Source organism: Nicotiana tabacum, chromosome 9, assembly GCF_000715075.1.
Source record: "Nicotiana tabacum cultivar K326 chromosome 9, ASM71507v2, whole genome shotgun sequence".
Classification (NCBI taxonomy): domain Eukaryota; kingdom Viridiplantae; phylum Streptophyta; class Magnoliopsida; order Solanales; family Solanaceae; genus Nicotiana; species Nicotiana tabacum.
In genome coordinates, this window is record NC_134088.1 from 99051946 (window position 1) to 99079918 (window position 27973).

General features: G+C 38.8%; 4 protein-coding genes across 4 annotated transcripts; 1 reads left to right on the top strand and 3 right to left on the bottom strand.

Moving 5' to 3' along the window:
• The first annotated feature begins 715 nt into the window (after positions 1 to 715).
• On the top strand, positions 716 to 11905 carry LOC107821245 (transcription factor E2FB-like). The gene is made up of 14 exons (XM_075221927.1): positions 716 to 1326; positions 3441 to 3627; positions 3873 to 3929; positions 4120 to 4205; positions 4280 to 4368; positions 4488 to 4542; positions 9884 to 9936; positions 10023 to 10073; positions 10195 to 10243; positions 10345 to 10410; positions 10525 to 10601; positions 10745 to 10967; positions 11213 to 11279; positions 11359 to 11905. Exons 1-14 carry the CDS (start codon positions 1171 to 1173, stop codon positions 11490 to 11492), a joined length of 1350 nt encoding a protein of 449 aa, XP_075078028.1. The 5' UTR covers positions 716 to 1170; the 3' UTR covers positions 11493 to 11905.
• LOC142164264 (secreted RxLR effector protein 161-like) lies at positions 4902 to 5886 on the bottom strand. Its single transcript, XM_075221929.1, has one exon. It carries the CDS (start codon positions 5736 to 5738, stop codon positions 5040 to 5042), a length of 699 nt encoding a protein of 232 aa, XP_075078030.1. The 5' UTR covers positions 5739 to 5886; the 3' UTR covers positions 4902 to 5039.
• A 58-nt stretch (positions 11906 to 11963) lies between the features above and the next one.
• Positions 11964 to 14031, bottom strand: LOC107819445 (uncharacterized). Its single transcript, XM_016645554.2, has 3 exons — positions 13697 to 14031; positions 13064 to 13255; positions 11964 to 12222 (listed from the first exon to the last, which is right to left on the bottom strand). Exons 1-3 carry the CDS (start codon positions 13922 to 13924, stop codon positions 12064 to 12066), a joined length of 579 nt encoding a protein of 192 aa, XP_016501040.1. The 5' UTR covers positions 13925 to 14031; the 3' UTR covers positions 11964 to 12063.
• A 12001-nt stretch (positions 14032 to 26032) lies between these two features.
• On the bottom strand, positions 26033 to 26984 carry LOC107819443 (uncharacterized). Its single transcript, XM_016645552.2, has one exon. It carries the CDS (start codon positions 26760 to 26762, stop codon positions 26211 to 26213), a length of 552 nt encoding a protein of 183 aa, XP_016501038.2. The 5' UTR covers positions 26763 to 26984; the 3' UTR covers positions 26033 to 26210.
• Positions 26985 to 27973: the final 989 nt, after the last annotated feature.

Genomic DNA, 27973 nt, shown 5'->3' on the forward strand with positions numbered 1-27973 from the left:
GGAATTCACTACGCGCCAAAAATCTCCACGTTAACGGTCCTCTTCTGTGTGTTAGGCGCCAATCACCCCATTTAATTTCCTCCTCCTTTTACCTTATCATCATTCCATTCATTTTTTCTTTTTTCAACCATGGTATAAGTTTTTTACTTTCTTTTCCAACTTCAAAATAACTAAAAAATTAGAACTACAAGTTCAAAAGATAAAAATGAAATTGCTTACTATAATAATTGTCAGTTTTATGTTTAAGATGTATAAAAAACAAAATCTAACAAGTTGTCTCAAGTCTTATCTAAGTAAAAAAATATTAATTTGTATACTGAAAAATATAAACTATTCATGCAAGATTGCAACAACATTTGTTATCATATTTAAGAAAATATTGATCTAAACAACTACTTAAACATATTTTTTGAAACAATAGTTAGAAGCTTACAAGTTTTTTGGGAAGCTTGTAAGGGTATGACACTAGCTTCTGCAGAATAACTTATTGTAGAAATAAAAAAAATTAAACATTTCTAAAAATGGAATTATGTTAGAATCATTACATATGTTTTTATTTCCCTTGATCCCTCTCATGAAAACAAAAGCAAACCCACAAATCATTAAACTATCATAATTCCATAAGCAAACCCACAAATCATTAAACAAAATCAATGATAGTTAAGAGTACTAGTATATTTTACAAATAGCTGCGCCTTCCCTCCACAATCCACATATATAGCCGAACCAAATTCCCTCCTCTCTTTTGTTTCTTCCTTTCTTCTTCTTCTTCTTCCTCTCCCCTTCATTTTTTCTTTCCCTCGTTTTCTCCCCTTTCTCTCTCTTCCCGCTTTTTAAATTCCCTCTCCCAATATCAGATCTCATTTTCTTCTCCTATTCCTTTCCTTCCCTCTCCTCCAATTCCATTTTTTCCCACTCCCTACCCCCAACCACAACCCAAAACCTCAACAACCAAAATAGGGTTTTCAATTCCATCAATTTTCCCTCCACTATTTCCACTAAAAAATGAAAAAAGATTGAATTTTTAGGACTTTTAAACTCAAAAACCAAAAAGGGTTTTCAATTCCATCAAATTTTCCTCTACTTTTGTTACTAAATTTTTTGAAAGATTGAATTTTTCGGATTTTTTTCTCAGCTGGGGTTGTTTAAAAATCAAGAATTTAGCAAATCATGCAACCCCAACAACAGCAACAGCAACCATCTTTGAAGCGTCAGCTTCAGTTCTCATCCATTAAACCGGCTTTTGGTGATTACCACCGGTTTTCCACAGACCCGGTTCATTGTTCATCTCAAGAACCTCCTGCAGGAATTGTTGTCAAGACTCCTGTGAGCTTTCTTTCTGATTCTTTTGTGCCTTACTGATGTTATATAGAGGTTTAAATGTGATGAATGAACAGTTTTGTGCAAATTCTGCTATTGAATTTTGTGTATTTAATGGTTAAAGATAGCTTTATTGATTGCTCTAGTTAAGTTTTTTGGCTGGAAATTTGAGGTTCTGTGTTGTTTAAGTGAAGTCTTTAGTGCCTTAGCGATGTAATATAATAGGTGGTTATATGGGATAAAATGATTAGTCTTGGTGTAAAATTTGCTGTTGAATTTTGGGTATTAAATGGTTAAGAATAGCTTTATTGATTGCTCATTAAGATTTTGGCTGGAAATTTGAGGTTCTGTGTTGTTTAAGTGAAGTCTTTAGCGCCTTAATGATGTAATATGATAGGTGTTTATATGGGAGAAATGAACACCTTTGGTGTAAAATTTGCTGTTGAATTTTGGGTATTAAATGTTTAAAGTAGCTTTATTGATCAATCGTTAAGATTTTTGGCTGGAAAGTTGAGGTTTTGTGTTGTTTAAGACTTTAAGTGAAGTATTGAGGTGGGTTTGACTGGAAATCTTGCTTTATAGTCAAGCCTCTTGTGAGCTCTCCATTTTTTTGAGGGGTCGTTTGGTTTGAAGACAAGTTATCATGTGATTAGTTATGCTGGGATTGACTATTTGGTATGTTGTATTAATCCTGGGATTGTTAATTTTACTGCTTTATCCTGGGATTACTATTCCACCTTCTGGCAGCTATAAGTTATCCCGGTACTATTTTTAATCCTGGATTAGTAACCATAGTACTGAATTTTTATCCCAGTATTATTTTTGCTTATCCATCATACCAAACGACCCCTAAAGCTATACTGTGTATATTTTTGTGGTGTAAATAGATCAAAAGGATCTGGTTATGTAAAATCTGCTGTTGAATTTTGGATATCGAGTGTTAGACTGACGTGATAATTTTCGATATCGAGTGGTCAAACTAGCTTTATTGAGCTCAATTTGAGTTTTCCAATTGGAAAAACAAAGTGTGGGTTGTGTTGCTTAAATTGGCTTGAAGGTGCTTGATGAATTTATTTATTTTTGCTTTTTTAAACTTTGAAAGCTGTAATCTTTCTTGGCTCGATTAGAGGTTTTGCTATTTCAGCAGTGATGTTCTCATCTTTGTGTTTCCTCATTTAGTTTGTCTTTTGATTTTATGGATGTTGTAATTCCATAGAGTTTGATGAATAATCCATGGCAAAGGTTATACTTTTCTTGTGCTTGCAGACACTACGCACCAGATATTCATTTGGCCCTCTTATCATCTTAGTTGCGGCACCATTCTGTTTAAAGTATGAAAGTGTAAAAGAAAAAAAGCATATCATAGGATTCATCTAGTTCAAAACAATAATGATGTAGGAACAAATAGATAAGTTAGACGAAGGTGGAGGAAACAAGATTATTTTGTTTTGGTGGTCGAGATCTAAGTCACATTTGAGTAGTTGCTGGTGAAATTTCAAGGTCCAAGATTGCATAATGTGTTTGTATATATTAACTAGGAATTGTCATCCCTTTCCCCTTTTCCTCCGCATTTCGGCTAATAAATTGAGTGTGCCTTTCAAGATGGTTCACAGGCACGGTTTTGTAAGGACTAAAGTTTTAGGAAAGAGAGTTCCTCTGGCTTAAGCGTAGTTTTCTAAGTTAACATGAGAATAATAGCTGAGTCAGTTCTTCTCCTTTTTATTCTCTCTGAAGCTTCTTTTTGTCATTTACGTGTCACTACAATCCGGATAATGCTTCAGAACATCAGTCAGTCTTTAACTATGGTTTATTTTTTTTCTCCTCAAGCCAATATAAAAATTAAAGGATCTAAGTAGGACTCACCTAATAACTAGTGCGGTGTGACAAGTTTTCACATATTATTTGAACTGTTAATAATATGCACTTAGTATCTTCCATTTTTTATGCAAAATCCTTGTTAATTTAAATTGGAAAATCAGAGCTAGCCTATGCTGATTCAATGGAAATGATTGCAATTGACAAGTTTATATTTATATATCAGTTTCATATTCAGACACGATTTGTTTTAAATCCTTTAAATAAATTGCTGATAGAACTTGGGGACTCATTGTCTTATTCAGCCACTGAAGCGGAAGAGTGCGGCAGCAAATTATGGACAAGGGGTTGGTGACCAGAACCCAGTTTCTGAATATGCTAATGTAAACAGTCCTGTGCAGACACCAATGTCTGGAAAAGCTGGAAACACACAGAAAATTCCTAAGACTTCGAAAGCCAGATCTGCTTCTCAAGCTGTTGCATCCAATGCTGGTGAGGGTTTTCGATGTAAAAGTTTTTCTTTGAAATGTTTATGTACTTTATTTACTTTCAAAGGAGCATTCAGTATGGTAATCTTACTCGCTTCCGTAAGCCAGTACCTTATAATAATTGCTGTTTTCCCCCGCTTTTCCCTTCTCTCTCACAATCCTTATCTTTCTTGTTCACTTTGCTGAGACCAACCTTATCTATAAAAGCAGAAAATCACTAGTTCTAACTTTTGGTTATTGAATTTGCAGGATCCCCTTCAGGCAATGTTACCCCAGTTGGTCCTTGTCGATATGATAGCTCCCTGGGTAAATTAAAACCTCAATGGCATAATTATTACTTTGTCTTTCAATCTGTTATTTCTCTAATGTCTGGATTGTTGTTCTAAAGTGCGTAGACTGTTGTGATTTATAGGATAGTTCACCGCGATTGCCTATTATACAGAAGAATTATGTAGTAAAACTGTACTTATGACAATATCTCTTAATTCTTATTCAGGTCTTCTAACAAAGAAGTTCATCAATCTAATCAAACATCCAGAAGACGGTATGCTTGATCTGAATAAAGCTGCTGATACATTAGAGGTATCTTCACGCTGATGCTATTATGCCGGTGACATGAGGTTTTTTTACCAGCTTTGTTTTATTTCTTCTAACAGGTTCAGAAAAGGCGTATATATGATATCACAAATGTCCTGGAAGGCATTGGTCTGATAGAAAAGAAACTCAAAAACAGGATTCAGTGGAAGTATGGGGAGAGATACACATCCAATTCAAATAAATTGCTTAGTTGTTCATCATTGATGTTTTGTGACTCAAGATCTTTCGAGGAAACAATGTTAAAATATCATTTGCATTATTATGTAGGGGTCTAGACGTCTCAAAACCAGGAGAAGCTGATGAGAGTATTGCAAGTTTACAGGTGAGGACGGTTACCCCGATGGCTGATGTGTTTTTTTTATTATCTTTTGAGACACATTTGACGGACTAAAGTGAAGTAGCCCGAGCAAAGGGGATCATACTCACAAGCATATCCCCGAGTCTCTTCAAAATATAGTGGAAATAGTTTTCACAAAGCGACTGTTTTAAGCATTCTAGTGCTCTTAATTTTAACTTGTATCTGCTTCCTAAAGAATGCTCACGTTATTTAACTTACATTCACCGTCTAGTATCAGTTTAAATATTGATTATCTACGAAATTGGAATGATAAAAATATGGGTGCTTCTTGTGTCATAGTCAACACTTATTGGTAGTTTGTACTTGTGAGAAGGAACGGGAGAAAATATGTTATTGATATTAGATGAACAATACAATATAAGAGGTCCTTCTTTATAGCTATACTATACAAGGACATACTACTCTTCTACCAATGTGGAACAATACTACACTATATACATGCTGTAAACTAACACTCCCCCTCAAGCAAGTGCATACAAATCATATGTAACTAGCTTGTTACATATATAACCAATACGAGGACCAATGAGAGACTTGGTGAAAATATCTGCAAGTTGATCATTCGACCTCACAAACTTTGTAGCAATCTCTCCTGAAAGTATCTTTTCTCTGACGAAGTGACAATCAATCTCAATGTGTTTAGTTCTCTCATGGAACACCGGATTTGATGCAATATGAAGGGCAACTTGATTATCGCACACAAGTTCCATCCGACTGATTTCACCAAATTTCAACTCCTTGAGCAATTGTTTGGTCCAGACTAGCTCACATGTTGCCATAGCCATTGCTCGATATTCTGCTTCTGCACTAGACCGAGCAACTATATTCTGTTTCTTGCTCTTCCAGGACACCAAATTTCCTCCTACTAAAACACAATATCCAGATGTAGAACGTCTATCAGAAGGTGATCCTGCCCAATCAGCATCTGAGTATCCAATGATCTGCTCATGACCTCGATCCTCAAAGAGTAACCCTTTGCCTGGAGCCGATTTTATATATCGAATAATGCGGACAACTGCATCCCAATGACTATCACATGGAGAATTCATAAACTGATTTACAACATTCACATGATAAGAAATGTCGGGTCTAGTCACTGTGAGATAATTTAATTTTCCAACCATCCGCCTATAGCTTGCAGGATCGCTAAGCGGCTCCATCGTCCTGGCATAAGTTTAGAATTCGGATCCATCGGAGTGTCAACAGGTTTGCAACCTATCATCCCCGTCTCCTCAAGAAAGTCTAAAGCATATTTTCTTTGAGAAATAACAATACCTGAGCTAGACTGGGCAACCTCAATACCTAGAAAGTACTTCAATCTGCCTAGATCCTTAGTTTGGAAGTGCTGGAAGAGATGCTGCTTCAGATTGGTAATACCATCCTGATCATTGTCAGTAATAACAATATCATCAACATAGACTACCAGATAAATACAGAGACTTGAAGCAGAGTGCCGATAAAACACAGAGTGATCAGCTTCACTACGAATCATGCCAAACTCCTGGATAACCGTGCTGAACTTACTAAACCAGGCTCGAGGAGACTGCTTTAGACCATAAAGTGACCGACGCAAGCGACATACAAGGCCACGAGACTCCCCCTGAGCAACAAAACCAGGTGGTTGCTCCATATAACCTCATCCTCAAGATCACCGTGAAGAAAGACATTTTTAATGTCTAGCTGATAGAGGGGCCAAAGACGAACCGCAGCCATGGATAGAAAAATGCGGACTGAAGCCACTTTAGCCACGGGAGAGAAGGTATCACTGTAATCGAGCCCAAATATCTGAGTATATCCTTTGGCAACAAGACGGGCCTTAAGTCGATCAATCTGTCCATCGGGACCAACTTTGACTGCATAAACCCAACGACAACCAACAGTAGATTTACCTGAGGGAAGAGGAACAAGCTCCCAAGTACCACTTGTATGTAAAGCAGACATCTCGTCACTCATAGCTTGTCGCCATCCTGGATGAGACAACGCTTCACCTGTAGACTTAGGGATGGAAACCGAGGACAATGAAGATATAAAAGCATAATGGGGAGATGACAAGCGATGATAACTCAAACCGACATAATGAGGATTAGGGTTAAGTGTGGTCCGTATACCTTTCCGAAGTGCAATCGGTGTACTAGGAGCAGGGTCCGCAGCAGGGTCAGGGTCACGTGCAGGACGAGAACCAGTTGGGCCTGATGGAAGACGCAAACGACTATGATAAGTCAAGAGTGGTGTTCCTGTGGCTGGGGAACTAGGGGGAACAACACTAGACTCCTCAACGGTTAGTATGGATGAAACCTCTGTGGTCGAAGGTGGAGGAGGAACTATAGTAAACTCCTCAAAGGTTGGTATAGGTAAGACCTCAGATATATCATGGTGGTCAGCGGAGGTAAAGAAAGGTTTAGACTCAAAAAATGTGACGTCAGCTGACATAAGGTACCTACGAAGATATGGAAAATAACAACGATATCCCTTCTGAACACGAGAATAACCAAGGAAGACACACTTGGGAGCACGAGGAGCTAACTTATCTTTCCCAGGGGCTAAGTTATGAACAAAACACGTGCTCTCAAAAACATGAGGTGGAAGAGAGTATAAGGGTGATTGGGGAAACAATACTGAATGCGGAATCTGATTCTTGATGGGAGATGAAGGCATCCGATTAATCAAATAACAAGCTGTGAGAACTGCCTCGCCCCAAAAATACAACGGAACACGAGATTCAATTAGAAGTGTGCGAGCAGTCTCAATAAGGTACCTATTCTCTCTCAGCAACCCCATTTTGCTGAGGGGTATAAGGACAAGATGTCTGATGAATAATTCCTTGAGAAATCATAAACTGTTGAAATTGAGAAGATAAATATTCTAAGACATTATCACTGCGAAAAATGCGAATAGAAACACCAAATTGGTTTTTGATTTCAACACAGAAACTCTGGAATATAGAAAATAACTCAGAACGATCTTTCATTAAGAAAAGCCAAGTACATCTTGAATAATCATCAATGAAACTGACAAAATAACGAAATCCCAAGGATGAACTGACTCTACTAGGACCCCATATATCAGAATGAACTAAGGAGAAGACAGACTCTGCATGAGTCTCAACACTACGCGAAAAGGAGGCTCGGGTATGTTTCCCAAGTTGACACGACTCACAATCTAATGTAGACAAACTAGATAAACTAGGCACCATCTTCTGAAGTTTGGATAAACTCGGATGCCCTAAACGTGTGTGGATTAGATCTGGAGTATCTGTAACTAGACATGTTGTGGAAGGATTGAGTGAGTTAAGGTAGTAAAGGCCTTCTGATTCACGTCCTGTACCAATTGTCTGTCCCGTACTGCGGTCCTGCATAATAAAAGAATCGTCAATAAAATATATACCACAATGGAGGGCACGAGTCAAACGACTAACAGATGCAAGACTAAAAGGACAGCCAGGGACATAAAGAACGGAATCTAGGGTGATAGAAGACAAGGGATTAGCTTGTCCAACTCCTTTTGCCTTAGTTTGACATCCATTGGCTAAAGTAACAGTGGGAAGAGACTGTGAATATACAATATTTGACAAAAGTGATATATTACCAGAGATGTGATCAGAAGCGCCGGAGTCCATGACCCATGGGCCAAGAGTGCTAGACTGGGAAACACAAGCAAAAGAATTACCAGTTACAGAAGTATCAGTCTGAGCAACTGAGGCTACTTGAGGAGATGTCTGCTTACTTGCTCGATATTGAAGAAGTTCATTATATTCTTCTTTAGATAAAGAAAATCCTTGGTTACCTGGAGTCTCGGTCTGAGCAATGTAAGCATTTTTGGGTGGACGACCATGTAAGGAATAGCACATTTCACGAGTGTGTCCAAGTTTGTGACAATAGGAACACTTGGGTCTAGATCTTCCAAAACGACCTCCTCCTCGTCTATGCTCCGTAGTTTGAGATGCCCGAACATCCATTGTCTGGGATGCAAGAACAGAGGAATCAAGTATCTGTGATGAGATCACTGGTGGACTTGGTGCTGCAGCAAGGCGGAGTAATCGAGAGAATAATTCATCAACTGTCGGGACAGACGGACTAGCCAAAATCTGGTCGCGTACTGAATCAAGATCATTAGGAAGTCCAGCGAGGGTAAGAACTAGAAACATCTTTTGTCGCTACTCTTGTTGTTTTTTCACACTAGCAGAAACTGGCATCAACTTCTCAAATTCCTCCATGACTGCCTGTACTTGACCCAAGTAAGTAGACATATCCAATTCCTGCTTCTTTAAGTTTGTCATCCGTGATATCACATCATAGAAGCGAGATATGTCATTAGTGTATAAGGTGCGTGCCTTTGCCCAAACCAAATAACATGTCTGGAATGGACGAAACAAGGGCATCAACTTGGAATCAATAGATCGCCACAAGATGCTACATAACTGAGCATCGATTTTTGCCCAAAGTGCTATTGCCTTTTCATCTCCATCTCTAGACTGTTTGATTAGATGATCTTGAACACCTTGACCTCTACACCATAACTCGACAGATGAAGCCCAAGCTAAGTAGTTTGAACCTCCCATTAAAGGTTCCGAGGTAATAATAGCACTAGAGCTTCCAGAACTCATGTTTCTAGACCCAAAAGCATCAAATCCCAAAGACATTGTTGCAAATTATTACCAAATAGGAGAAAGAATCAACTGTAATCCACTGAAACAGTGTACGGAAACACAGAAACAGAATACTGAAATACTGTAGCTGCCGGAATCTACTGTAGCTGTCGGAATAGTACTGTAGCTACCGGAAAAAACTCAAAGTTGTCGGAATGAAATGAAAACAGTAGGGGTAGGATCGGAATTACCAGGCGACCCAACTGTTCTGAAGGAAGATTTTCAAAAAATGGCCGGAAGTGGTCGTACGCGCCGGCGCGTGAGCTTCTGGTGGCGCGTGGAGGCGCGTGAGGAGGCTGCTGCCGGAGTTTTTCATGTTGTGGTAGTGTTGGATTTTGTACAACACTGACAGAAATGAAGCAGATAGAAAACAACCTTAAAAAGTACTGATTTCTCTTTCCCGGAATCGCTGGAATTTATGCACAGCGATTTCTCTTTCCCGGAATCGCTGGAATTTATGCACAGCGATAAGTTTCTCACAATTGCTCTGATACCATGTGAGAAGGCACGGGAGAAAATATGTTATTGATATTAGATGAACAATACAATAAAGAAGTCCTTATTTATAGCTATACTATACAAGGACATACTACTCTTCTACCAATGTGGGACAATACTACACTATATACATGTTGTAAACTAACAGTACTTCCCTTGCAGGGAGATGTGGAAAATTTGACGATTGAAGAGCGTAGATTAGATGACCAGATACGGTAGCTTCTTTGCCTGTAATACAAAACTCCAACATTGCTGTGCTTCATTTCTGAGCTGATATTGTGGTCTTGTTGCCTTCTTTCAGAGAAACGCAGGAACGGTTGAGGGACCTGAGTGAAGATGAAGATAATCAAAGGTAGCATCTTTGAGTAACATATGCACAAAGTTCTGTCATGCGCTTTTTCATAGATTTTTCTGCTTACCTTTTTCCTCTTCATTCTTAACTTCTGACATCTGTAAATTTTCTATAAAACAAGATGGCTTTTTGTCACTGAAGATGATATCAAGAGCTTACCTTGTTTCCAGGTGTATTTTAACTCTTCTTCCGCTTTTCCATTCCTTTTCTTTCTGAATCCAGCATTCATTAGTAGACTGATGCTCTGCTGTAAATTGATTGCTTTGATCAGAATAAAACATTGATAGCAATCAAAGCTCCACATGGCACCACTTTAGAAGTCCCAGATCCTGATGACGTAATTGCTTTCTCTTTAGATACAGCAAAATTTTCCTATTTCCTAGCAGGTCTACCATTATATAACTGCTTAGCGCTTCCGCATATCTTAGCATGTCTTTCTTGCCTCTAATAGGCTGTTGATTATCCACAAAGAAGATACAGAATAGCATTACGGAGCACCATGGGCCCCATAGATGTTTACCTTGTCAGGTACTTTTGCTGCTTCTTAGCACTATAGACTGCTCAAATATGAATCCGGTCCGGAGAGAAGGGGAGGGATGTTTATAAGCTTTCCACATTGTCTATGGATAACTATTTCTAAGTTTATAAAAACTTGCATTCTGTTGATTTAGTCAATTTGAGGAGAAGTTTGAAGAGATAAATGCAATTGAGGCAACTCCAAGCGTGCCTTCAACGTCTGGTTTGAATGAGAATGCAACTATGACATTGGCTACTGAGGAGAACAGAGAAGTTGATATTGGGATGGATGAAAAAGAAAATCAAGGAGTGGGCTCAGACGTAGGTACTTCAGAAGACTTAATGACTGGAATCATGAAGATTGTTCCAGATGTTGATGTAAGTTATTCTTTACGAGCATCACATTATTGTAAAGTTCAAATTTTGCATCCTCTCGTTTATGAGCATTACATAACTGCAGTGTTATTGAATGTCAAGCAGAAGTAGGAAAACATGACCCGTAAAACATTTGCTATTTGCCTTCCCCGAAGAAGAGATGTTTCAGAGACAATCTTGTTTATTATGATAAAATTCAGGATTTATATCACTATGATTTTCAGTTTCTAACTGTTTCCATCTTACAGAATGAAGCAGATTACTGGCTTTTGTCAGACGCTGATGTTAGCATCACTGACATGTGGAGGACAGAATGTATCCTACTGATTTCTGTTTTCTGCTTATCTTGATATTATTAAATTTATTTCTTTGAATATCCATAACTCAGAAATAGCTGCTATTGATTGGAACGAGTTGGATGTAATACAAGAGGATTTCTCAATCGCTAATGTCAGTACGCCACGATCCGAAACTCCACCAACCAATACAACTGAAGTACCTTCTGCAGCTAATACTACCGGGTTCTGAATGGTATTTGCTGGTGTTTATGTGGATGCCGTGGCTTAGTTTTCTCAAAGATGAATGTTCCATCAGCAAGATGATGCTTGTTCTAGTTCTAATAAGAGCTTCTCAATTCGATTAAATCCTCTGTACAGGCCATTTTAACTCTTATAGGAAAGAACAAGTGCAGCCAGGAGCTTTTTCATTTGAGGATCAAGAAATTGCAAGACTCACGCCGGCTGTTGATTGTATAGTTGATGCACTTAGATTGACTTGTAATGACAATACTCAGTAGGTTAAGCTGTACAAATCTTGCCTTGTGTATTATCATCTTATGGCTTTCTTCTTAGCTCTAACAATATTATTAGGTGGATTGTAATGTATTGACTTAGCTTATTCTTATACTTGGACAAGTTTAATCTTAACTCCCTGGTTATATATTGTGCTAGGTTTTGCATTTATCAACAGGGTTGCCATAGTTAGGAAAGAACAATGAAATACCAGAAAGGTAACCTGTATTATTTACCAACATATATTACATCAGCAGCAAAACTGTGGCCACATTACATTGTGTAAGAGTGTCCAATATCAACCCAGTCTACTTCTCTTTATCAGCTTTTTTACCAATCCAACTAGCAACAATTGGTGTTAGAGCAACAGTAGGAGGAAATCTAATAGGTGATGCAGCTTTGTGAGCAGCATAGGCCAATGCAAAAGTTCCCACTTTCTCCCCAGTCTCATCTGTTGAAATTCCCACCTGCAAAATATATGAGTTCCCATAGTTAAAATGATCCCCAAAAACAGAGACTTGTCTGCAATTATAAGGTCATAAAGTAACATATTATACTTCATATCTTCCATTTTATGTGACACTATTTCTTGAGTAGACCGTAATGACATATTTCTATATCTGGAAACAATAAAAGGCAGTTCGGTGCACTAAGCTCCCGCTATGCGCGGGGTCCGGGGAAGGGCCGGACCACAAAGGTTTATCGTACGCAGCCTTACCCTACATTTCTGTAAGAGGCTGTTTCCACGGCTCGAACCCGTGACCTCCTGGTCACACGGTAACAATTTTACCAGTTACGCCAAGGTTCCCCTTCTGTATCTGGAAACAATGTAACCTTAAATTTTCCCCTTATGTATCTGGAAACAATATAACCTTAAATTTACCATTTTACCTTAACGGCGTACTTCTATAGCTACATAAATTTCACGGAAAGACCACAAATTTCACAAGATTTTCTTAAACTCCGTGCTTAGTCAAACTCTACTACATCGATTAGAAAGGAGGGACTATACATTTTTATAATAACTTTTCGGGCCAACCTATGCTCCACAGGGTCCATGTGTCCCCTCGACAATGCCTACTAACTCTGCTCACCAATACTTAGATGGAAAGGAATCACCTATTTTTTGCCGCTACTGGTATTCAAAATCCTAGTCTGTGATAGTTTTTGTTGCAGTTTCATTGACCGTTATGCCACACCCATGGGTGCATAAATACATTATGTTTATTTCCATTCCTTTCCTTTTTCTACTAATTCCTTCAGACAAAATCTAACCCCAAGAGACTTTTGAGTGTTGGAAAAGTATACCTTCTGTAGCAAGGATTGAACATCAACACCAGCATTAATGAGAGCATAACAAAGAGTAAATGATATCAAGGAGAGTGTAATTGAGGTGGCTAAATAAGCTCCTCCATATTTTCCCAAAAGCTCTTTAGCTTGATCCCCTTTTGATTTCTTTTCCTTGTTTTCCTCTTCTCCTTCCTCTTTTGAGCTAAATATCTGCAACCACATTTAAATCACAAAAAGCTTTATTGATTATATGCTCTTAACTTATCATCTACAGTATTATTTTCAAATGTAATGCTGTAATCTAATTTAACAAACTACTAATAAGATAAATATTTCCTTAAAAAATCTTTTGGAAGGAGTTCTTGGGCATGGGAAGTAAGGAGCAGAATAAAATATAGAACCGTAAATGAATGTTAGGAACTTAACAAAATTTTCTTTGTTTTCCCAACAAACAAGTATAAATTCTTGTAATATACATATATGTTTTTTGTAGTTAATATTCTTTTAAACATGTTTTTTTTTAAAATTTATTCTCACTTCTCAAATCTGGTTAAAAATAATCTAAAACATTGTTACATCCCAACACCCACAAAACTAAAACAAGAAAAGGGAAAATAAAAAGGAAAGAAAATGAAGAAGAAAAACAATTACCTTCCAAAGACCAACCTCAAGACCATATTTCTTAGTGATTTCCTCAGCAGACTTAATTTCCTCTGTTTTCTCTTTTAGAGCCTTCACTTTAAACTTGTTCTTGGAATTTGAGGTAGTTGAATTTAGTACCCTGTTTGGTTTACTTAAAATTGGAAGAGCAGGAGATACTGAGCATAGAGCAATTCTATTGTGGTAGTAGTGAGAAGAAATCTGTGAAGCAGAGGCCATATTTCAGTTTATCCAAACGTTGCCAAAGTTTCTTCTCTTCTTCTTGAGGAGTGGACTCAAATGGAGAGTGGAACAAATATATTTTCAGATGGAGAGAGAGACAAGTCTCATTATTTCTGGCCTTTGTTTAACCATACCAATAATCAGAATATTGTGCATTTACCTGATTGCCCTCTTTAAATTTTCTCAATTCCCCTTTATTGGGCCTAGCCCAATGAAGCATGCATTAAGCAGCAAAATTTAGATGCGTTGGCCACTTTTTAGGTCGGCTATTAGAATTTAGTCATATTTTAAAGGGAAAATTACGCGACACATCAAATATATACATTGTATTTAATATTCGTAGCTATACTTTTTAGAAAATTTATCATTCGTAGCAATATTCGAATTTATAGCAAATCCCTGAAACAAGATTAATTTTGAGCTAAAACAAGAAAGCAACAAGCTCTCATGAGATAATTGGTTAGAGCGTCTGCTTAGTTACCGGAGGTCTTGAGTTTGATTTAACATTTTTATTTTTCTGTATTTCTATATTTTGCCTTGATTGTATTCGTTGTGCGAACAAATACAACCGATAACGGTTGTATCCTTTGTATACACCTTTGTATTTTGCCTTGTTACAATTGATACATGCTGTATTCGTTACGCGAATAAATATATTTGCGCGAAAGAATACAGTTGATACAGGTTGTATTCGTTGCGCGAGCGAATATAAACAAATATAGTTGACACAAGATGTACTCATTGCGCGTTTGAATACTAGTGATACAAGCTGATAGCAATTGAATAGCAGCTATGAATAATAATTAGGCAAACTATAATTATTAGGCTCTAAACTATAGTGATTTATAAAATTCTTCTATTTTAAATTGTATTGACAAAGTAGCCGCTTATTAATGCGAAAATATACGTCATGACAAAATACCCTTATCTAAAATACGGAACAATTCCAAGAACGATTACTGGACTTTAAATATTTATAAGTTCAATATTCATTAATTGTTCCTGGAGTTTGAATGACCTGAAGCAGTAACTCTTAATTGTTGATGTATAATGTGAATTCAAAAATCATGAACTATTTTTGAATTTTTCTGAATTTTGCAATGGTAAAGGTTCAAAAATTAGTATTTTTTCTTAGATTTTGTATTTATAGGTTAAATATTACTGAAGTATAATGTGAATTCAAAAATCATGAGTCGTTCCTAAATTTTGCACCGTTAAAGGTTCAAAGTAGTAATTTTTCCCAGATTTTATATTTTAAAGGTTAAAAATTGCTGAAGTATAATATGAATTCAAAAATCATAAATTATTTCTGGATTTTGCACTAGTAAAATTTTAAAAATTGATGATTTTCTGGATTTGTATTTAAAGGTTAAAAATTGCTGAAGCACAATGTAATTTCATAAATCATAAATAGTTCCTGGATTTTCTTAGATTTTGCACTAGTACAAGTTCAAAACCAGGAATCGTTCACGGAGTTTGGATTTTATACTAGTAAAGGTTCAAATTTGCTGAATTTTAAAATTCCAGCATAGTTTACTGGGGTTCACTTGTCAAAGTTTCGAACTACATTATCGATTACTGGAGTTATGTTCCGTATTTTAGTTAGAAAAAACACGTTAATTAATCAAATTACTGGCTACTTTTCTATTATAATTTAAAACATACTTTAACTCTAATAGCCAACTTAAAAATAACTGTTTATCAAGATTATCCATGTATTAACAAAATATGACAATCAGCCCAAGATTGGGCCCTTTTAAGGATAATAGAAAGCCTATGGAGGGATAGAGGAGAGACGTCAGGATGAAACCCCGTAAAGTAGGGGGATCTGATGTCAAACAGGTACGAGCGTTTATTAGGTTATTTCTCCTATTAAAGTATTTTAATAAGTAACGCGTTATAACTATTGGCTTGTGATGATTATACACAATTTATAAATAGAGGCTATATATCCTAAGCGTATTTTATTTTTGAATACATATCGAATTCTTCCAACTATGAGAGCATGATAGCTAACAGATTGTGGGAGTTGGTAACCAGGCTAAACCGCCAATTGCTACCACCCTGAATCAATGGAGTGAATGATACATTCGCTTAAACCTAACTCTAAACTATGATTCTGTATTTGTATATGGTGTCTTGATCTCTGCTATAGTTGTCAATGTAATCTCTTACCATATCAGCTTGAGATTCAAGTATTTTTGCATAATTATGCAGAGACATGTTAGGTCAATAAAATAATTATAAGCATGGAATTTGGAAACAGTAGACATGAAGTTATCAGGTACAAACTGGGGACAATATTTACTCAAGGAACTTTTCACTTTTTAAATCATACAACCATCCTTCCCCGGACCCCACCCAAAACCTTTAGAAAAAAAAAGACAATAACCAAAACAGTAATTACTTAGTAGGAACACAGTAGTTTCCTCGTATAGCCTCTTAGTCGTATGCATACGCGAATCTAGGATTTCAAGATGTTGAATGCACTATCGTAAAAAGGTTGATCTAGAATTTACATTTGACAGGTTTAATTAACTTTAATCTCGTACCATGAATCCGTTATATTTTTGAATTTATAGGTTCAAAATTATATTCTTTTTAAAATTTTAATGATTTTCACATATATATCTATACTTCGTGCCAAAAATAAGAAGTGGAATTTGAACCGCCAATTTTACTTGTAGATGTGTACCCAATAATTATTACACCATAAGATTCTTTAAGCATGGGTGCACGCACATATATTTAAATAATTTTAAAAAAATATAACATTACTATACATGGTTTAAGAAAAGGAGTATCGACTCACGTGAACCCATACCCCTTAAGCTAGATATGCCCCCCATTGTACATTAACAAAAATTGTCTAAACTAAGTTTATTTTTTAATTTTCAAAAAGGGACTAATCACGCAAGATCTATCAAAAAGGGACTAGATACCGACATGAGACGGGTTATGGTAGACGATGGGAGCGACGCGTGTATTATCCATCCTCGAGTACTTGCATAGATGAAATTCGAGGACAAGGTAGTACCACGCTGCATCACACTAACAAGTTTTAACAATGAAGTTGAACGAACATCCAACGAGATCACACTCCCTGTCCTAGCAGGTGGCGTCACTCTGGAAACCACATTCCATATCATGGACCAGGACATATCATACAACGCCATAATAGGGCGACCGTGGATACACACCATGAGAGCCATCTCCTCCAGCCTGTAGCAAGTCATCAAATTCCCAACTCCATGAGGAATATTCAGTATACGAGGGGAGCAACGCACGCCCTAGGAATGCTACTGCATCGCCTTAGACTGTATCGCCACCCAACAAACAAAGGATAAAGGAAAAGAGGCATAACAATCAACATGGTCGAGGTTGGTATGCGATGACAATATCAGGGACCCCGATATGGTTGAGGCCGCAGGATCGACCGTAGAGGACCTCGATCCCATTCAGTTTGACAACGACGACCACAATAAGAAAGCTTACATCGGCTGCAAACTTTAGGAACCGGGTAAGTTTCGTAAATTTTTAACTGCTAACGCGAATTTATTTGCTTTTAGCCTTGCAGATATGCCAGGTATCCCAAAAGAGATCGCCACGCACAAATTAAATGTCAATCCACTCTACCCCCGGTGAGGAAGGTTAGGCGTAAGTTTAACTCCACAATTAATGATGCAGTACGTGAAGAAGTGGAAAAATAAGAACGAAAAATGGCGGATGTGCGTATATTTCACCGACCTAAACAAAGCCTGTCCCAAGTATTCATTTCCATAACCCCATATCGACCAACTCATCGACGCAACGGTCGCGCACGAGCTACTAAGCTTCCTGCATGCCTACTCGGGCTATAATCAGATCCTCATGGAGGAAGAGGATCAAGAAAAAACTACCTTCATCACCCACCAGGGGACGTACTGCTACAGGGTCATGCCCTTCGGATTGAAAAATGCGGGGGCAACTTATCAAAGGTTGGTGACAAATATGTTCAAAGACCAACTCGGTAAAACGATTGAGGTCTACATAGATGACATGCTGGTCAAATCTAAAAGGAAAGAAGATCACATCGACCACTTGAGGGAAGCCTTCGATATACTCAGGCAATACGGCATGAAACTGAACCCTGAAAAATGTGCATTCGGCGTGGCCTCAGGAAAATTCTTGGGTTTCCTAGTATTGCAGCGAGGTATCGAGGTCAATCCCATTCAAATCAATGCCATCAAGGGGATACCAGAGCACTTGACCACCAAAAAATAGGTCCAGAGGTTGACTCGCCATATCGCCGCCCTTTTAAGGTTCATTTCACGATCCTATGATAGGTGGCATAAGTTTTTCGGCGTACTCAAAAAGGATAACGACCTCCAATGGACCCCTGAATGCGTCCAAGACCTGAAGGAGTTAAAGGTGTACTTGTCATCGCCATCATTGCTTTCAAAACCAGAGCCGGTACAACCCCTCCTCGTTTATCTTCCCGTGTCCGAAGTAGCCGTAAGCGCGGTGCTGGTCCGAGAAAACAAAGGTATGCAGTCCCCCATCTATTACATTAGCAAAACACTAGTCAACGCCGAGACAAGATACCCACATCTCAAAAAACTGGCTCTGGCCTTAGTCGTAGCTTCACGGAAGCTTAGACCATATTTCCAATACCACCCATCTCGGTCGTCACGACTTTCCCATTAAGAAGCATTTTGCATAAATCTGAGCTATCGAGCAGGTTGGCCAAGTGGGCCATCAAACTGAGAGAGCACGATATTACATATTGGCCGCGAACCACGATAAAGTCACAGGTCCTCACAGACTTCGTTGCCGACTTCAGTGCAAGAATAATGCCCGAAGTCGAAAAGGAAGTCGTCCACGCTTCTCCCCAAACACAAGACCATTGGGTCATGTACACTGATGGCGCGACTAACGCGTCAGGATCTGGGCTGGGACTCATACTCGAAGTCCTAAATGGCAAAGTGATTCGCCAGTCCATAAGATGCCTGGACATAACTATGCCGAGTTTGAGTCCGTAATTGCAGGACTAAGACAAGCACTCAAATATGGGGCGAAACGGCTAAAATTGCGCCGCAATTCTTAACTCGTGGTCAACCAAGTCACAGGGACTTTCCAAATCAAGGAGCAAAGGTTACAAAAGTACCAGACCAAAATCTACAAGCTGCTACCCGATTTCAATGAATGTCAGCTCAACCAGATCCCCGAGCACAGAACACCTAGGCGGACGGCCTCGTCAAATTAGCCCCAACCACCAAAAATATTACAACCGAAGAAAGAAATGTGGTCCACCTCCTTAACTCATCGATAGATCAAATCGAGGTAAGAACCATAAACCTAACTTGGGACTGGCGCAACCATATTGTTACATATTTGCAGGATGGCGTACTCCCCAACGATAAAAAAGGCCAAGAAACTACAAATGCAAGCAGCCAGATACAATATTATTCAAAACGACCTGTACAAGAGGACATTAGGCCCAAATCAGACGCGGTGCATCCTCGAAAAAGTACATGAAGGCCACTGTGGAGCTCACTCTCGCAACCGAGCTTTGGTCAGATGCCTCATACGGGCAGGGTATTACTAGCCCACCATGAAAAAGGAGGCCATGGATTTCATGAAAAAATGCGAGCAATGCTAGAAGTATGCCCCAATGATCCACCAAGCAGGCGAACACCTATACTCAGTAACTTCCCCTTGGTCGTTCATCAAATGGGGAATGGACATCATGGGCCCCATCCCGGCAGAACGAGGTAACATACAATTTCTTTTAGTTTTAACCGACTATTTCTCTAAATGGGTAGAAGGAGGAGCATTCGCCCAAATATGCGAACAGGAAGTGATCGTCTTCATATGGAAAAACATCATATGCCGTTTTGGTCTCCCCAAAGAGATCAGCTACGACAACGGACCCCAGTTCTCTGGAATAAAGGTCGCTGAGGTTTTTGAAAAATGGCACATCAAAAGAATACTCTCACCGCCATACCACCCCGCGGGCAACGGGCAAGCGGAATTCTCCAATAAGTCGATACTGAATATCATGAAGAAGAAACTCGAAGACGCCAAAGGATTGTGACCGAAAAATATTACAAGAAGTACTCTAGGCCTACCGAACAACGCCAAAGACAAGCACATGAGAGACGCTATACTCTTTAGTCTATGGGAATGATGCAGTAATACTAGTCGAGGTTGGGGAACCCAGCCTAAGATACTCCCACGAAAGCAGACCATGGAACGACGACAACAGTAGGCAGGAGATCAATGAAGTCGAGGAATGAAGAGATATGTCCTACGTAAGAATGATCGCCCAAAAGCAACAAGCAGAACGCTATTATAACAAAAAGGCAAATATCAGGCCACTCAAAGTCGGGGACTATGTGCTTAAAGCTAAAACACAAGCGAGCAAAGACCCACGGGAAGGCAAACTAGGAACAAATTAGGACGGCCCATACAAAATCACAAAAAAAACAAACAAAGGGTCATTCCAACTAGAAACGATGGAAGGAAAGTGACTACCAAACAACTGGAATATTACACACCTCAAGTACTTCAACTTCTAAAAGACGAAGCGCCCCCAAAGTCGTACTTTTTTTTCCTTACTCGAGTTTTGTCCCAATTGGGTTTTCTCGAGGAGGTTTTGAACAAGGCGATGAAGGGAACACTTCAAGATTGAAGGAAGTGCACAACGGCTAGTTCATTGCTCGACGCCTCAATACTTCTCCAGATCTACCAATGAAGGAACTAAATAGACTGGGACAGGGACATAAATGCCAGCCAACGTCCGAAAAATATATAAATTTCTCCAAGTGTATGAACAAAGCAAGTTTATTTCTCCAAATGCACAAATAAGCATAGGTTATATTCGACCTCATTCGAATTAACGCCTAATCGACCCTCGGCCATAACTAAGCATAGGTTATATTAGACCTCATTCGAATTAACGCCTAACCGACCCTTGGCCATAACTAAGCATATGCTACATTCAACCTCGTTCGAATTAATGCCTAACCGGCCCTTGGCCATAACTAAGCATAGGTTACATTCGAACTCATTCAAATTAACGACTAATCGTCCCTCGGCCATAACTAAGTATAGGTTATATTCGACCTCATTCGAATTAACACCTAATCAGCCCTCGGCCATGAATAAACATATGATATGTTTGACCTCGATCGAATTAATGACCACTGGCCTCGACCATGATCAGACCTAAGTTTGTTTCGACCTCGTTCGAACCCACTCGAGCTAAATCATTACGACCAAGAAAACTAAGGCAACCAAGCAAAATAAATCAAAAAGCATATAAACCCAATAGAAGAAAAAAGGATCAGGTACAAATAATGAAACCAGTGTTTCATACTTAGAATATATTTTCACCATGGAAACATAAAAGAAGGAAAAAAGCTACTAATCGCCGCCTGGCCCAACCGCACCATCGGCCTGATCGCCTGGATCATTGTCGTCCGCCCTTTTGCCATCACCATCGCCATCAGGATACTCATCTTCATACCAGGCATCCTCTTCAATCTGGTCCACGCCCGTATCCTCCTTGTTGTCACCGGCCTCCGGCGTAGTAGGATTGTAGCCGCATACGACCTGAGCTTCACGTGCCTTGACACGAGCATCCTCGAGGACGGATTCCGAAATGATTCCCGCCTTCATCAAATCTCTGAATATATCTAGCTGGGCCTCGGTGTGAATCCATTCTATGTATAAATCTCGAGGAATATCAGGGAAGTTAGAAACATGGGAAGAGGATGGTCGAGCCAACAATTGCGCCTTCTTGGCCTCCAAAGCGGCGACGCATTCACAAAGGCTAGGAGTCTCTTTCTCCAATTCTCCAATCCGTTCATCAAGCTGCTCTTCTTTAAGTCTGGCCGTCTCCAAGTTATTCTCTCGCTTGGATCGGAGAACAAGGATGACAATCTCCAAAGCCTCCATCTTTCTCATAGCCCCCGACCGAGCTAACTCTACCTTATCGAGATCCGCTGCCTTCTCAGCGACCTTGCCCCTTAAAGCATTGGCTTTGAATTCATACCCGTCGATCTTGACGCACAATGAGTGTACCTAGGTTTGGAGATCGGTGCACTGGGCTTCGACCCCTCTACTAACCTCCAGTTCCTCCTCTTTGTCCCTTAGCGCCCCCTGGAGAACACTGCATATTCGATGACCTTCACCAACTTGTCATCTTTTTCCTTTAGCTCGTCTCTGAGAGCTCAGAAGTTGTCGCCTTCGCCAAACTGCCTACAAATCTAGCGATACTTACCGTGAAACTCACGGTATTTTCTCTCCATCTTTAGAAAACTAGCTTTATGCCTCTCCTCTCTTCGGGCGCTTTAAATCTCCAAAATCACAGTCTGAAAGATAGATAAAAAGAAAACGAAGAGTAAGAACGAAACAAACTTTGAACTCGACAAACAAAAACTAGAGGGATCGAAAAGCTTACTGCAAGAGAGAGGCCATCTATGCTCCTGGACAAGGTAACATCTTTCAGCTTTTCGAGGGTTTTACCCTCTACATCAGAGCAGAGGGGACCGAGAGAAGGGACCACGTCCTCCGTGTCGACCAACAAATCTCGATCCATAGGGATCGCAATAGTCCGTGTGGGCCCTTCCAACCTTACTTAGAGTCGGGTAAATCCTTCCCCCATCATCCTCACATCATCGGCATCCACGTCAGAGCCTGTCTCGTAACTATCCTCGGCAACGCACTTTCCTTTTATGTCGTCCATTGAAGAAGGATCCTCGGCTAGTCGCGAGGCTGATGGTTCATCCCGCTGCAAGTTTTAGGGACTCTCGCCGACGGCCCTTCAGCTTCCATCATGGTTTCAGAAAAAGACCTATCCTCTGCGGCTTCAGTCGATAGCGGAACCACGGGCGATAACTCGGTGTCATCTTCAAGCTCTATAGTCGTCGTTTCTCGAGTGACGAAATCGCCCGTCATTGAATCCACCGCCCGAACAACCCCTTCGCCGACGTCTACCGATCTCCTCTTGAGGGGAACCAAATTACCACCACGTGACAAAAATTTCTCTTCACCGTCCCCGTCCTCGTCCACTAGATGAAGCAAAGGAGAAGTCAAAAACTCTGCCGTCGATATATCCGCGGGCACAGAAGAAGACGGTACGCATACAGCAATAGGTATGGTCGACAAACGAGTAGGACTGGCCGCAATAGAAGAACGAACATAGGCTGATGACCGAGCAGGCCTAGCTGCAGTCACATCAGGAACAGACTCCAAAGAATAAGCAACTTTCCTCTTGCAAAACGCAGGGGGAGGAGCCCTCGACATCCTCAAAGACCCTCGAATTGAGAAAGAATAAGTTTCTTCACCACCAATAATGAACTATAGCGTGCAAGCAATCATGTGGTCAAAAGAGAATTGAAAATAATAGACGAACTCACCGGCAAAGGAAGAAGTAGGCCCGAACCTCTTGAAAAAGCTAGTCCACTTACGAATCCCCACTGTGTGAGGAAGAATCAGGCTAACCCAGTCGGAAATGTCCCCGACCAAAGGAGGAGGCACGACTTTGGTTGTATATGGAAGAGAGAATGTTAGAACCTACGACTAAAAACAAATAAATCAAATACCTCTCACAAAATACGGGTACTTACGAACACGATTCCAGGTCTCAGGAAAGCCGTCCACGTTGGCTACCACGTCCCCGGTTCTGACGAATAAGTAGTTAGGCCAGAACTGACGATTCGCTTTAGCGTCCATTTTCATCACCAAACATTTAATTCCTCAGTGGCGAAGATGCAACATCGTCCCCCTATAAAAGCTAGGGGCGAAGAGATGCATCAGATGGCGGAGTGTGACCTCGACTCTGGCCAACTCGACAAATTGTGAGAGCATCCTGATAATTTTGTAAATATACCGAGAGAGTTGGGCCAGGCAGACACCGTAATAGAGGCAAAATTCCTCCGCTAATGGGAGAAGGGGGAGGGTATATCCGACCTGGAAAAGATACACGTAAAACACGCAATATTCGGGATGATGGATTTGCACCATGTTGTGCCCATCCTGTATCAGATCGATATGGGCAGGGATATTGAATTTTGCCTTAAGTTCGACCAAATCGGCCTCTCCCATCGCTGACTCTGAGATTTCAGGTTCACCTTCGGGCACCTTTGAGAAATCATACCTAACTTTCTCACTACGAGGTATTATTTTCTCCATCGTAGGAAAGTTCTCTTCCTCTATTGCTACAGAAACACTATCAACATGTAGGGGTATAAGCACCGCCAAACGGACATGATCAATTGTCATACTAGAAACAGAGGACACATTAGTCATATTGATTAAGGGAGGGTGTTTAAGCAATAAAGTGTTAGAAGCAACTAGAATCGCTAAAACCGGTAAGAAAATACACAACAATGGAGGAAGAAGAAGAAGATATAGCTCTTTGATGCAAGGGTTTCATAAAAGTTGAAACATTACCCACACACCCCTATTTATAAAAGATCAAGCGTCGAAACTAAGAAATTAATCATCATTACCTGGCACTATAACCAAAGCGGAAGAGTCAATCAGGAGAGGCGCACGAAACGAAGTAATATCTCGGAAAATCGCGCCATAATGACGTTAGTCACCATGACGTTACCCTGATTCGTGGGACTTACAACCTCAAAAATTACGACTCACAAAAGGACACGTTACCAACTCACCCCAATCATCATGGCCCGTTCAGGTTGTCCAACTGCTTCAACCACATTATATAATATCCGCTCATCGAGCCCGCTTGAGGCCGACCTCAATAAGCAGAGGGACTAACTGAATGTGATAAAATCTGCCCTAGAATATTTAAGGTATTACAACATAAAGGAAAAAGTCAGCCGAGGTCGACCAAGGAGCAGCAAGATTCGTGGTCGAGACGTCAATAATGACCGAGGTCGAGCACCGCTGATAGAGCAGTAACGGCTAGCTTTTGAAATAGGATATTAAAAAAGAATATTCTCTATAAAGAAAATATTCTAATGAATATTCTCTGCACTTGTACCATTAGGGTTTGTTAGGGGTATGTCTCAAATAAATAAGAAAAGAGAGGGAAAAAAATGTATGTAATATTCACTTGATAAGAACACTTTTCAGAGGAAGATTCTCTCTGTGGTAAAGATACAAAGATTATATTTTTATCAAGATTCTTGCCCGTATCATTTCATACTTTTCCACTAGATCTGAGAATAGTTCGAACAAATCTTGGATTTATCTGTCATTCATTATTGTCAAGAGAAACATTCGTCCAATCCATCATTTATTGGGTGAAACATTCCTCTTATTTACGTAAATGCCATTCACTACCATTCATTGCTAGTTACACCTCCATCATTTCTCATTCTTTATGAATGTTTTGTGCCTATTATTGTCCACATTCCATCGGATTTGTCCCATCTCACGCACATTTAAGGTTCACATCTAGAGTTATTATCTTTAACTAGATTTAACCCATTATTACATAAATTTAATAGTTTAGCTGAAAGTTACGTTTTTTTGGTCAAATAGAAACGTCTTAACTTTTAATGATTCTATATGGACTGATTTCTCCTTGATCATGTCATTTTGTAGAGAGAGATGACTCATAATGATTCATCAATTAACCATTTAATTGCCGGTTAATATAACCCCCAATCCCCATGCTTTCTAATTATATGCATTCAAAGAGGTGATTTTGACATTTTATCTTAGCCAAGAAGAATTGAGCCCACGCACCCCCCAAATTTTCTCAAGGTTATTGTAACTGATAGTTAAGGAGGATGATGCATATGAAAGTGAGACAGAACTGCATAAATCAGCTGTGAGAAAATAAAGTTGAAACATAGACACACAACTACTTATTAATTAACTTAGGACCAGACCCAGCAGAGTCTTGATTGTAAATCTACATCACATATATGACCAGAAAATAAAATATAAACTAAGAATTAACCAAAATAACCGTCCATTCAACCGGTTAAATTAAAAGTAATTCACAGATTTATAATATTTATATAATTCATGTATAATTAAATATATATAATCAATATATAATTTATATATATAAATTATAAAAAGTAAACAGTAAATTTAACCAATTTTTTTGTGTAAACAAAAAATTAAACTAAAGTATTTGAAAAACAAAAGAATATATCAATTAGAAATAGTTGTTTCATGACAAACAATTTACGACGGCATTCATGACGTACAGGCATTGAATTGACGAACATGTTCCCACGTGTGAATTCAACGCATTCACATGGCGGTAACACGTGCGAGCCAATTCACAACAAAAAAAGTTAAAAGAAAGTTAGCTAGGTTTAGATGGTGATGACGACTGTGGTTGTAGAAGAAGAGGAGAAGATTTCCCATTATTACAAATCTCCATAAAAGCTTGAATAATAATATCATGGTGAGAAGGAGAATTCAGCTCCAAAAAACAGTTCAAAAGCTCATGCAAATCATCTTGTTTGTATATTTCCTTCTCCAAAATCATTTGAAGCATAGATTGCCGGAAATCCTTAAAAGGGTCGTCGGAATTCTTGACGACGGCGACACTTCCGACGATTTTAGGACAAGGGCTCACCATTTTGGAATCATGTGGAGATAATGAATCAGTGTTGATAGAAAATGAAGTGGAAGTTATTTGATCTTCCTCTTCAATATTATCATAATCTATGGAATTTGAAGAAGATTGAGAAATGGTGTTGTTTGGTTTTGTTTTAATGGTGGTTTGGGGTTTTGGCTTAGGATCTGGTTGTATAATATCGGATAACTTGGGCTTGCCACAGCCACAGCCAGTTCCATTGGAAGTGATGAGTAGTTTGGTGCAGTTCCATTTCTTCTTGTTTTTTGAAGACATTTGAGGATGTTATTTGGAAGAGGAGGAGAAAAGAACAAAGAGGAAGATATAGAGAAGGGAAATTTTTAGTTAAAGTGATAATTATATTGTTGTTGTGTATTTAATTTTCAAACTTCGTTATCTTTGGTCTAGTTGGAGGAAAAAACGGATTGAGGCTTTTCATTATTTTCTTTTAATTTCTGGTCTCTTTCTTTTACGTTTAGTTTTTATTTTGTTTTTGGGGTTGAGGTTGGGGGGGGGGGTGGGGGGTGGATGACGATGAGATTTGAATATTTGATGAAGCTAAGGAATGGAAGGTTTTGTTTTGTTTATATTGACCCTTTTCCTTTTGCGAAATTTATTTTGCTAAAACTAAAGTGGTCGTTTGGTTTATTCATTTGGAATGATTAATCTCATAATAAAATTCAGCATGAGTTAAGACAGTATTTTGTTGGCCACATAAGAAAAAAGTTTAACTAATTTAGTTGAAAGTATTGGTTAAGTACTACAAATAAATTATGGTATGAGAATCTATGTATTATTATGTTATATACAAGATACATTTTGAAATATGAATACGAGTATTATCAGTGTAGAAATTAAATAAATACCAAAAATAACCTTTTAAAATAAGTAACTCATGTATAATAATCTCTTTATTATTTAATTATCGTATGAAAATTATTTTAGTATTATCACCGCATAAACATTTTCTTACGTTACAATCTCAGCATAACTACATGTTAACCAAACGCCCTTAATAGTATAAAGTAAATATTTTACACAATATATATAGATCTATTTTGTTTTCTAGGTTATTTTTCCAGATAAACTAATAATGCAATAAATAAATTTTTGTCAAAATACTTTGATTAGATCTCTTATTTGCCGTAGAGAGTAAGGAAGAGAGAGCCGTGTATAATCATATCGTAGAGGTAGTTGACTCTTTAAAGGTAAGATGGAAAATACATATATATGAGAAGGCCATGTGAGTTTTTTTTTTTAAAAAAAAAATATTTATAATTATAATGTCTCTAGTATATTTTTATAGTCTAGCTTAAGTTGTGAAATTTCGTGCTCCGTATGAAAAGAAAAGTCAAATTTTGATTAACATTAAGAGACACGCATACGATTAATATCACGTGTGAGAGTTTAATATTAATGCCGAATCTGTATATATCAAGATTTGCAACAAGTGGATCTTGAATCGTACTTAATAGAAAGCATACTTT